This window comes from Helobdella robusta (assembly GCF_000326865.2).
Source record: "Helobdella robusta unplaced genomic scaffold HELROscaffold_5, whole genome shotgun sequence".
Taxonomy (NCBI): Eukaryota; Metazoa; Annelida; class Clitellata; order Rhynchobdellida; family Glossiphoniidae; genus Helobdella; species Helobdella robusta.
The window spans coordinates 2,639,351-2,651,265 of NW_008705254.1; the positions used below are offsets into that span (position 1 = coordinate 2,639,351).

General features: G+C 29.4%; 4 protein-coding genes across 4 annotated transcripts in view; 3 read left to right on the forward strand and 1 right to left on the reverse strand.

Moving 5' to 3' along the window:
* Window positions 1-796, reverse strand: part of HELRODRAFT_163348 (hypothetical protein) — a gene marked incomplete at both ends in the record, with an annotated part of 2,682 nt that extends 1,886 nt beyond the window's left edge. Inside the window, 3 exons of the mRNA XM_009027239.1 lie at window positions 275-317; window positions 526-527; window positions 723-796. Of these exons, the coding sequence (XP_009025487.1) occupies window positions 275-317; window positions 526-527; window positions 723-796 (119 nt within the window). The remainder of the gene's footprint in view (window positions 1-274; window positions 318-525; window positions 528-722) is intronic.
* A 1,044-nt stretch (window positions 797-1,840) lies between these two features.
* HELRODRAFT_68493 (hypothetical protein) lies at window positions 1,841-6,662 on the forward strand (the record flags this gene model as incomplete). The annotated part of the gene is made up of 13 exons (XM_009026992.1): window positions 1,841-1,951; window positions 2,190-2,324; window positions 2,459-2,529; window positions 3,229-3,456; window positions 3,677-3,764; window positions 3,917-4,022; window positions 4,765-4,921; window positions 5,066-5,123; window positions 5,321-5,442; window positions 5,586-5,861; window positions 6,132-6,261; window positions 6,335-6,465; window positions 6,557-6,662. Coding segments are annotated over 13 exons (1,719 nt in total), but the record flags the coding sequence as incomplete, so codon positions are not given.
* A 776-nt stretch (window positions 6,663-7,438) lies between these two features.
* On the forward strand, window positions 7,439-7,726 carry HELRODRAFT_67787 (hypothetical protein; the record flags this gene model as incomplete). Its single annotated transcript, XM_009026888.1, has 1 exon — window positions 7,439-7,726. The coding sequence occupies one exon, from the start codon at window positions 7,439-7,441 to the stop codon at window positions 7,724-7,726; it is 288 nt and encodes a 95-aa protein (XP_009025136.1).
* Window positions 7,727-9,716: 1,990 nt separating this feature from the next.
* Window positions 9,717-11,784, forward strand: HELRODRAFT_68024 (hypothetical protein; the record flags this gene model as incomplete). The annotated part of the gene is made up of 8 exons (XM_009026928.1): window positions 9,717-9,786; window positions 10,153-10,337; window positions 10,405-10,573; window positions 10,925-10,977; window positions 11,050-11,120; window positions 11,196-11,295; window positions 11,387-11,575; window positions 11,683-11,784. 8 exons carry the CDS (start codon window positions 9,717-9,719, stop codon window positions 11,782-11,784), a joined length of 939 nt encoding a protein of 312 aa, XP_009025176.1.
* Between the last annotated feature and the right edge of the window lie 131 nt (window positions 11,785-11,915).

Here is an 11,915-nt window from a genome sequence, read left to right on the forward strand (position 1 = left end):
ATATATATATATATATATATATATATATATATATATATATATATATATATATATATATATATATATATTCGAGAGAATTCAAAATAATTTGAAACTAAACCATAACACAATTGTACAATTTGAATGTGTAAATACAACATTATAACATTAGTTATATATTTATTTATTTAGTTTTGCTTGCGTACGATATTTGGTCAAATTTATTTGATAGGAATTGAATAAAACCTTTATACAGGCTGATTAACTACCATCCACTGAAATAACTACTGTTAACCTGACGTCATTTCCCCCAACGATTTCGCAACGATATACCCATCCTATTTTATAAATTTTATTTGATGTTTTTTAATTAGTCAGGTCACAATCATCATCATCGATATCGCAATGAAATCAAATTGAGAATTTTTTAAATTTTTAGAAAAAGTATCTTTATTAATTTTGTTCAATAAGATAATGTTTGATACATATAACTAGAATAAATATAACGGCCTTCGCTCACTTTCAACGGTCAAACATGGAGCTTACTTCTGGAGGGAAGATGGAGGGTGATTTTTTTTATCGTTCGAGTCAAAAGTTACGATAGTATATTTACTAATTACGGAATATTGCTTTTATTTAAAATGTTAAAATTTCATTTTTTTAAATTGTTATTCAATATGGTAATTAATTACTTTTATTTGGTATAAATTTAAACCATATAATTAGAATAGATAGAACCATACCTTTGTCTTCTATGGTTCTTTTCTTTAATTTTAAATTTTATTAACAAGCTGTTGTCTATGTATTCAACGCTCATGGCGATATAATGGCGACAACAGTCAGGAGGATTCGACACGCCGATCGAAAAAAGTGATCATCATTTTTCATCCTTTTTCCTATAGCTTATAAACAAAAATAGATTTTTGGTTGAATTTTTGGAACTTAACGGATGAAACGTTCATTTTAATTTTTTAAATTTCCATATTATATTTTATTTTTATAATATTTATTTAATAACAATTTTATTATAAAATAAATATGATTTGACTTATTTTGCAATTTTATGCTTATCAGGTTAATATAATTTGCAAAATAAAAACTTCAGTTAAATGTTTCTAGCTCTTATTTTATTTTTATTCATTATTTATTATGCAAGAAACCAATTTTTATTTTATACTTTGTATCACTAATAAAATTTATTGACTATTATTTAATAAATAATTATAGAATAGAGATAAACTATAGCAGTACACTTTCTGAAGTGGTTAAAACGTCAAATGATAAATAGTCAAATACTATTAAATTTTAAATATGAATATGAGCTATAAAATAAATAAAGTATAAATTCATTATAATTGTTAGTAACTTCAGAAAATTATTAAAAATTAAATAAAATCTACTTTCATTTTTATCTAACAAGGCAGTTTTCTTAACAAATTTTTTTTTCTGTGGGAAATGGAATTGGAAATGGAAATATTTTGGTACTGGTAGTTATATAATGAATGTGCTATCTAATAATTGGACAGTTTTGTAGTTAATCTGCAATTATATAAAATTAAATTAAATTGTTTATGCCTGCTGATGCTTTGTGATGGTTGATTTTATTCTTTAACATTGATTTTGAAAGTATTATGTGGGTGACTGAGTCAGAAGTATATATGATGGCCTTGTTAATGTTTTTTTTAGAAATAAATCAAACCACAATGTCAAACTTAATCAGGAAATTTTTATATTAATTTTTTTATTCCTTTATCTTGTTTTTTTTCTTTTATTTGTTTATTTATATTTATTCAGGAAGCAGAATGATGATGGTGACCATGAATTGAAATCAAAGAAAGGTGTTGCAGATGTGGATCCGTGCTGGAGTCCTTCATTGCACACTGCATTCAAAGTTCTCCTGTCTGCTCGACTCAGTTCAGCCATTTGGAGCAACATCTCTGATTGCGATGAGACCTACAATTATTGGGAACCTGTAATTCTATCATACTCATTTTCAGATGTTTTCAATAAAAAAAATGTTCATTCTCCATCTATTAAATGTTAAACATTTTTTATTTTTTGAGTTAGTTAGTGGAAGAATAAATAATTATTATTATCAGTTATGTTAAACAATATTTTATTTATTTAGAGTTTGTTTTTGTAATGAATTAGCTTCTGCATAGTCAGGCAAATTTTGTTGAATACAGCATAATATTCCAATATCATACCAGACCCACTTTTTACTGCACAATTACGGATTTCAAACGTGGGAATACTCTCCTGCCTATGCAATCAGATCATATGCTTATCTCTGGCTCTATGCTTGGCCTCTTAAACTAATTGAACATTTTTTAAAATATGACAAGGTGTGTGGATGCTATGTGTATATTTTTTATTTAACTCATTTTTTCTAATTATATACTTAATCAATTATGTATGTATATAACTTATAGTGATTCGTGTACCTTCAATATATGTGTGCGTGGGCATTTATTGTCAGGTAGTGCAGTTCATTGTCTTGAGGTGTTTCCTGGCAATCGTTTGTGTCATCTGTGAAACTTTCTTCTACAAGTGATAATTATATTTTCCGTTGTTGAAACATTTTTAAATGAAGCTTATATAAATAGTACACAACATACTGTTGTAATCGCTGGAATGGTGGAATTACACTATATAATTAATAATTGTTATCTTGTTATATTTGTTATCTTCGCTATTTGTCATTGATTGTAAACCATAGAATCTTTTCATACTGTAAAAGATTGTAAAAATCTACTGTAGAGGCCATATAAGGGGCAGTGAGTAGTGACATCAACAGCGAGGTTTGAAACGAAGTCGTGATTGTGATTTACGTAGTTACTTGAATTAGTTTAGTGCTTCTATTTCTGTTGGCATTCAAATAAACGTTCAACTAAGTTTGCGTTTGAAGCAGTTGTGTTCATCTATCAAAAATCTTGAACCTACGGAATAATGAACACTTGACGATCGTTGGAAGCTACAACACTGGTGTTAGAAATATAGAACTTTTTGAAGTTATAACATTGGTATTGGTAGTAACGAGCGTTTAAAGTGCATGGCTTTATTCTTAAATTTTTTTGAATGCATACTAAATTGCAACATACATGACAGTATTTTAAGTGTTAAATATGTTGAATTTTCAAATTATTTTCAAATTTATCATACATATTATTTGCTTGTTGGATGGTAAAGTCTAATTTTTTTTACAACTAAAGCAAAAGTTTTTTTCACATTTTAAAACTCACAAAACAGATCCATCCAGTATAAATATGGCAACAACATAAGCAGATTATGCCTCCTGGTAATGATGTTTAGCCCAGGAATGTTCATATCATCAACTGCTTTCCTGCCTAGCTCGTTCACCATGTACACGACCATGTTGTCGTGGTCTTGTTGGTGGTGCTTCCATTCATATGCACTCTCCATATTCTTCGTTGCTTTTGGCTCTCTGCTAGGCTGGCCTTTTGCAGTTGCATTGGGGTTAAGTTAATTATTATTTGTTTGAATTTTTTTTGTTAAAGATAGTACTTATTGATGTTGAATACTGTGAAAATACTTCGAGAAGAAAATTGTTATTGAACGTTTGGAAAGCTTTTACTATAGTTTTTTAAAATAGTCTTTTTCAAAAAGAGGTTTAATGATTTATAAATATTTAAAATTATTTACATATGCAACAGAACTAACGTTAAAAACATTTCAGTGTGCCAATTGCGTTTGATATGGTATTTCTTCAGAGAAAAGTTTTGAAATTTGTCTTTTGGTCCATAGTAGCTTTGATTCTTTGTCTGGTGGGTTATTTGTATTTAAAAAATTGTTTTTTATTTACTGTTTTCTTCGTTTGAATAATGATTTTTAAAATTTTATTTAAACTTTTATTTTGTTGAAATAATTTCTTGAATTGTTAAGTTTTTTTAAGATTAAAAAACTATAATCATTAAAGACTCCTTTGATCCTAATTGATTCATATTACTATGGCAAGTTGGTTGTGGCTCCATTCAACATAATTCTGTACAATGTATTCAGTGAACATGGCCCTGATCTGTATGGTAAATTTTTTTATTATATTTTAAAATTATTTGCTGTATTTGTTTTTATTTCTTAGTTGCATTGGTGGATTTGTTATGTTAAGTTGAAATTTGTTAACATCTTTTTAATAATTATCGATTATCATCATTGAAGGGTGGATTTAATTTTCATTTCATTTGTATTTTGTGCTAATTTTAATCTGGTGAAATAAAATGAATAAATATCTTATCATTTCGAGAGCGAAAAATATAAGTTTTTGAAAATATTAATGTAACCGCTTTTAATTCTCTTTGCTGTTTTATCATGAATGTTTGTTTATTTATGACTTTTTAAAAAATATGCAACTTATCGTTTGGAAACTACATTTAATTATGAACCTTACTCGTGTGCAGATGGATAAATTAAAAAATTATTGGCCGTTTTTCGTGCATTCATCATATGATCAGTCTCTAAAATTTTAGGTTCCTGTAAAAAGTCTCATTTCTGACACTTTGACCACAAATGTAAGCTGAAAGATGTGATTAGATTATTTGAGACCAAAAAGAATATGAATCAAGCAAGTTGAGTTTGAAGATAAGTGAACGAGTTAGATTATTATGTTCCAAAGCGAATAACTTTTTAATCAACAAACATGCCATTGAGTTGAAGGTAATCACGATGAAGATCATAAGTTGTTATATTTGTTCATTAATTAATTCATTGATCAATAAATTAATTAATTCATCAATAATTCTGAACCTAATGAATCAATTCAACGCATAGGTGTTGAGCCCTGGACTTTCTACTTTTTCAATTCCTTCTTAAATTTCAACTTTGCATTTCCTCTGGCCTTAATTTCTCTGCCTATTTTGGTTGGTGAACTTTTTTATTTAATAACTTTAAAAAATTATCAAGCTTTTAATTTGTTGACATTTTTTCAGTTAATTGACTCTTTAGTTAAAGGAAAATACAACTTCCTAAAAGGTTTGATCCATTTTTTATTTTTATTCTACGGCATTTGATTCATATATATTATATTTCAATTAATATCAAATTTTTCAAACCATCTTTTCTAAGGTGACAGTACATCAATACTAGGCATGTACATCTGGATTGCTGTCTTTTTCACCAGACCTCATAAAGTTATTAGTTGTGATTGACTTGATGAAATTGTTTTAGAATTAAAAATTACTAACAGTTTATTAATGCTCTGCTGTGAATTATAAGCGCTTTTTAAAGTGTGAATATGGATGAAACATTTTTATTCGTTTGAGTCACGTTTGGCTATTAATTAAAAGTTGTTCATAGTATTGAATGAAAATTAAAAATATTTCAATAGGAAGAACGATTTCTTTTTCCAATGTATCCTTTGATATGTCTGTGTGCTGCTATTACAATTGACTACATTCAGGTCAGTGCTTCTTTTAATACAATATTAAGTTGCTTACTGTTATTATTTTTGTAAAACATTGGACTTTTTATTACGAACGTACAGAGATTTGTACATTATTTGATTGCAACAACGAAGACTGCCACCGCCCATCTTCGACATCACACGTCATCTACAAATATTTTGACTGCGATATTTTCTGCATTTTTTGTAGCTTTCGCGCTTTCAAGAATATTTTCCCTTCACAATGGTTTGCAGTTGGCTTTCAGATTCTTCTTTTTGTCGTTATTTTATTAATAATTTTGTTTTTTAACAAAGGTTATCATGCTCCTCTGAAAATTTATTCAAATTTGAACAAGTTGTTACTGGAAAATAAATTTACATGGATTAGCAAGCATGGTGACAAAAAAACAAGCAATCAAAATATACTCAATATTTGTGTTGGCAAGGAATGGTACCGATTTCCCAGTCACTTTTTTCTTCCTAACAAGTATTGAATTCTAACATTCAAACTCGTTTTCAGTCTCTTACTCAGTTTAATTATTGCAAGAGTTAACTTTTCTTTCATTATTTTTCTGATGTAATATTTCAAAAGTTGCTTTTGGGTGTGCAAAATGGTTCACAATCTATATTTGTCTTCTCTAGTATATTTTTTGAACACAAACATGTCGAATGGTCTTATTTGTACTGTGATATATAGTTTGGTTATAATTCGCTTGAACGTTATCAATATAATAATTTGATTTATTTAAATTTTAAGCTCTCGTTTGAAATTTTTAAAATCGGAATTCAAGGGACAATTACCTAACGAATATTCAACAGACGCGAATGCAACAATGATTATCCCTACTAACATGAACGATATGAATTTAGAAGAAGTCGATAGATATGTTAGATTTTGTTATATTCTCCCATACAGTTTCATTTTGATTTTCGAATAAACGAGGTTTTTTCTATTTGCAGGTGCAGTTATCAGCATGTCATTTCTTAATTGATGTAGACAATAATAAAAATACCAAGTTAGAACCCAATTACGCAAAAGCTACTGACAGATGGAAAATAATATTCAGCGAATCGTTCCTGGATTCTGCAAAGTTGGAAAATTTTCTATGATTTATAGTATTTTGTATATTTCCCAAGATTCATCATTCTGACTTAAGATGATTACGCTGTATTATTTTTCAGATCAGACGCATTATTCAGGGCATTTTACATTCCCTTCATCTCCGGTCGACGTGTGACGTACAATAATTACGTTGCTCTTATGTCAACTATGCTTAGGAGATTATAAATTTGTGTTTAATTTTAAAAAGTTCATTAATATTTCGCGTACACGAATGTAGCATGTTGTTAATTTATAATTGTAGTATCATTAAAATACGTTTGTTTCAAAGTATCTGTCATGAAAATTCGGACGTGTCGTGTTCTTCCCACGATGAATATCACCAAAACAAATGCGTCGACACCGGCACTCCTGTTCGGAACGATCAAGCGGCATACAGATTCTAGGAATGATCTAGATATATTTGACTATTGGCATTTAGGGTGTACATCATAGGTATAACATAACCGAAGTTAAACGCAGAATATGTTATAGTTCAACTCATTTGTGATGTACGTCGAATTAATTGTATATGTCTACATATCATTTGTATAGTGTCCTGCATATGTATATCATACGCTATTTAACTGAATTCAACAGGCTCCATTTATTTAATCAAGCGCCAAACGATCATCACATGCACAAGTGATGATCAGTTCACTTTTAAAATTTACAACTTAGAGAGTAATTGACTGTCGAAAAAAATCGAAAGTGCTTACAAAAGCCTTGATTTTCACAAAAATACTTTCTAAAATCAGCAAGGTAAGTTTTTTTGTAAATAATGAAACTGAACTTTTTTAAACTACCCACAATTATTAATTACTATTATAAATAAAAATATCTAATTACATTCTTGTTAATAAAATATAAATTATTATAATTAATAATAAATATTAATATTATTTTTATATTTTTACTAACAAATGAAGTATTTGTTTTTACTTTTTATGCATAATTTAGGTTAAATGGAAAAGCCTATGATGAAACACACCCAAGAGCTCCTAGACTCTGGTGCCACAGGAGTTTTAATTGCTGATCCTCATGGTCTGTGCATACTTGCTAAGGGCTGTGCTAAAAGTAATTCAGCTGGCGTCATAACTTCTCTGTTTCAGGAAAGCAATTCCACAACTATGTCTTCTCATAAGACTCCAGTAGTAGTATTCGAAACAGATGCCACCAAAATTCTAATACAAACAGTAGAAAACAGTGATAAAGTGCCCATCACAACAGCCATTTACCGAAACAACTCATAGTTCTCTGACTTTTAAACTTATGATTTTCTGTTTATTTTTAATGCAACAACACAAATACACAGATTTTCATTGCACATACACTTTCTAAAATACAATAAAAAAAACTGATGAAATAATTTTTTAAATGTTGATTTTTACTAGTTTAGTTTTTACTTAAACATATTCCCATTTTTAACAATTCATTTCCAAAACATGAGTATTCTTTATTCAAAAGAATCCTGAGAGCTGCCTGTCTAACCTATAAATAATTTTCAAATTTAAATTAATGTTTGCATTTAGAAAACAAATTTGGTCACTTTACATTTTTACAGCATTCTTTAAACAGAAACAAAAGTTTTTGTTAAACAAGTGCAAAAAGTTGGAAAAGATTTATTTCTTATCAATAATATAAATGCAATGTAAAAATGGGAAGCTAGTTGAAAAAGAAAAGCTTAGAAAAATATAATTTAAGCAGATAAAATTCTGGTTTAGTTTGGGTGCATGATTTAGAAAACTGAAAATTGTAGAGAGAATATGGCAAACTTGACTTACCATGACTGCAGATGCATTAGTTTAATTTAATAGCACATGTTCAGACAAAAAAAGGTCACAACAACATGCAACAATTTACAAATTGTATTACCATCAAATTGGCTTTCCAAGCATAAGGCCCATTTTTCCTTGACTCTATCTCTGCCCTGTGTTTTGGTGCAGCTACATTTTTGTCAATTTTTGCGATGGTCTTATGTAATTGAAAGCTTTCCAATCTTAAAATTTGTAATGAAACAATATTTCAACTGAACTAATAAAAATTGGCTTATTAAACTTACACTCTTTGTTGTAATGTATCAAAATCTATGTGAGATCTGGAAGTAGATTCAGGTTGTCTATTTCTTTCCATCTGCAAAATTTAAATCAACACTTCACCTTCTCCAATTTTTCCAAAACCCTAAATATAATAGCTAAGGTTTCTATTTAAAAATGTATTAAACTCAATTTTCAATTATTTATTGTTAATCTTAATTTAATGTTATTTAAAGACGAGTTCAAAAAGATGTCACAAGTAAATTTAGGTAGGTGCCGGCGTAAACGTCAAACCAACTCAGCATGATAGTTTGGTTACGCAAAGCTGAACCGAAAGTAATAGTAAAAAAATAAATGAACTTAATTGTATCTTTTCATCCATTTTTCTTCTGAAATAATAGTAGGAATCAGGCATTGGCTTCGCCTCATATCTGTAAGACGTGGTCATCAAGCGGTTAAACATTTTTTTGCTGAGTGTCTGTATGTATATTGTATACTCACGCCGTTACGGTTGAATAAATAATATTAAATAGTAGAATAAAAATATTAAATATCTCAAAATGTCTAAACTTTAGACTCTAAAGTCGTGACAATTTGTGGCTAGCGTCTGTGTAAATGACAGAAAGCGTTTTATCTTTATTCAAACAGCCTTTATCCGGTAAAGGCGCAAAGACTAAGCAAATACTCAAAAATTATTTTAATTTAGTAAATTTTTGTGACCATTTATAATTTTAAATGGAATTGGTTAATTTAATTACAAAAAATAAATTAAGAAACTGAACACAAAGCGAGCAACTAGGAACAGTTGGCTGGAGATTTGATTTTTGAGCATGGAAAATTCTCGATTTTTCTATGCCTGATAATTTTCGAGATCAACTCAGTATTTCTACATCCCCTAAAAAAGTTATGCATGAAATTTTGAAATATTTAAAAGTTAATGCAAAATTTTTTTTAAAATATTTAATATATATAATAAATATTTTTTCATAAGTCTATTGTAATTATTAATACACGATTTTATCTTATTAAACTGAATTACAAATTGTAAATTTTAACAAATCGAATGCAAAATGCAATTTAGTCTGGTTGGCCCATCTTACCGTTGTGTGTGGTGTGCGTTTTCTTTTACTTTTACACTCACTCGTCCCTCGGGCAGTTTCTCTCTAGTCGGGCTTAGTGGCTGGTCGTTTGGAGTTCACTGGCAGCCATGGAAGAACTACTTACATGTTACAATAAAGGTTGCGGCATGAAATTTAAAGCTTCAGAAAATAAAGAAGGTATTTTTTGTGGCCATCAGTTGTTATATCACTTCACAGATCAGAATCAATCAGATTAGATAAGGATTAGCCAATTATTATCACACACACATCACATCACTGTCACCACACATCAGCATTACTATCACATCAGACCACATCACGACTTGAATATTTTAATTAATTAGTTAAGTAAGTAAAGCAGTTAGTTATGAATAGAAATTATAAAGGGAAAAAATTAATTATAGAACAACTATTTCAATATGAATGAAAAATATTTTTACAATATAAAACATAATTAACATTTTATCATTTTAATCCACTGTTGTCTTATTTGCTAAGAAGCATCATTATAAATATATTTTTTTCAATTCTCTTTTCTTGAAGATTCGTGCCGTTTCCATCCTGGTGGCCCAATATTTCATGATGCTCTGAAAGGTTGGTCATGTTGCAAAAAGAGGAGCACTGACTTTACAGAGTTTCTCAATATACCTGGTTGTACAACTGGTTTCCACAGCAATGTCAAACCTATAGTTGAATCAGCACCTACAATAAAAGAAATGGTGCCTGAGGTGGTTGTTTTTTTTTTGATGATGTATTTTTTTATTAAAATTATCCTTCAATTAATAATTATAATAGGTCACTGAAGACTTCAAGCAAGTTACAATAAAGCCTTTGCAACCGGTAGAAAGACCATCTTCTGATGAACAGCTTGTCACATTGCAGATTAATGTTGCTGATGCAGTGAGGGAAACTCTGAAAAAAGAACTCAGCAAACTGGAGTTGAAGGATAAAGGAGATGAAGCAGGTTTTGTTTTCCATTTGTTTTTTTATTCAATTATTACTTCTTCACTCGTATCTATTTGTCTACTGTTGTTACTCCTTCCAATCATTTTAAAAACCTGCCACATTACTGATTGCATAGTGAGATGAGATGTCTTATTTTCTTACCATCTTGTTTAAAATTAATAAACTTGTATTGACATATCATAAGAGAAAATGATTTCCTGATATCAATTTGTCACCTAACTTTTTGTTGTGGTAATCTCATTAATCTCTGGTCAACATGAAAAACTATATAAACTTTGATTTCAATAACATCTTATTATTACACGGGTTACATTAATCAAGGATGATGAAATAGATATTTATTCAACAGAAAGTACAGGTATTCCAAAGGGAACCTCTTGCAAGAATAATGGATGCACAACGGTAACAGCTTATTCAATTGACTATTTTTATTGCTTTATGAAAAAGTAACTTAGTAGATGTTTCTCTTATCAGACGTATGAAGATGAGTCAAGTGATTATGGAATATGTGTGTACCATACAGGCGTTCCTGTGTTCCATGAAGGGTAAGCTGATTAACATTGTAAAAACACGTACCATCATTCAGGTTTAGTTATTTTTATTGTAATTCATTATTGTAGCATGAAGTATTGGTCATGTTGTCAAATCAAGACCACAGATTTCAATTCATTTCTCAATCAGTCTGGTTGTGCCACTGGCCAACACCTGTGGATAAAAAAGGTTGCAAGCTCACATTCTTAAGACAAAACATTCGATTTACACATTTTGTTATGAATAACAAAATGAACTTGTTCATTTCATTCAATATAAGGACGAAGAAAAGAAGGTGGCTTGTCGGCTTGATTGGCACCAAACGCCATCTCATGTTACAATAACAATTTTCTCAAAACTGACATCACCAGAGAAGACAAAAGTGGAAGTAAATGGTGTTCGGTGTTGCATTCACATTGTGTTTGATGTAGGAAGAAGTGTCTTTGATAAAGATATTCTACTGAAAGGGGTGAGTTCACAACATACAATTTCATATATACCATGCACCCTGCCGTTCATGAATTGTTTTGTTTCGTGAATTTCGTTTGAAAAATAAAACCATGTTTTGTTTTTCAGATTATTGATCCAAGCAAGAGTAGTGTCAAAATATTAGCCTCAAAAGTTGAAATCAACCTGAAGAAGCAAGAACCAGGCAGTTGGGCTGGTTTGGAACTATAATTGAATTGTGCATGATCGAATAAGCATACGCACGTTTTGAGTACTTATAATTATATGGTAGAATTTAATTACTGAAATAATTGTGCTTGTTAAAAAGTAGTTTTATCAACATTAAAATCCCGTCAACACAT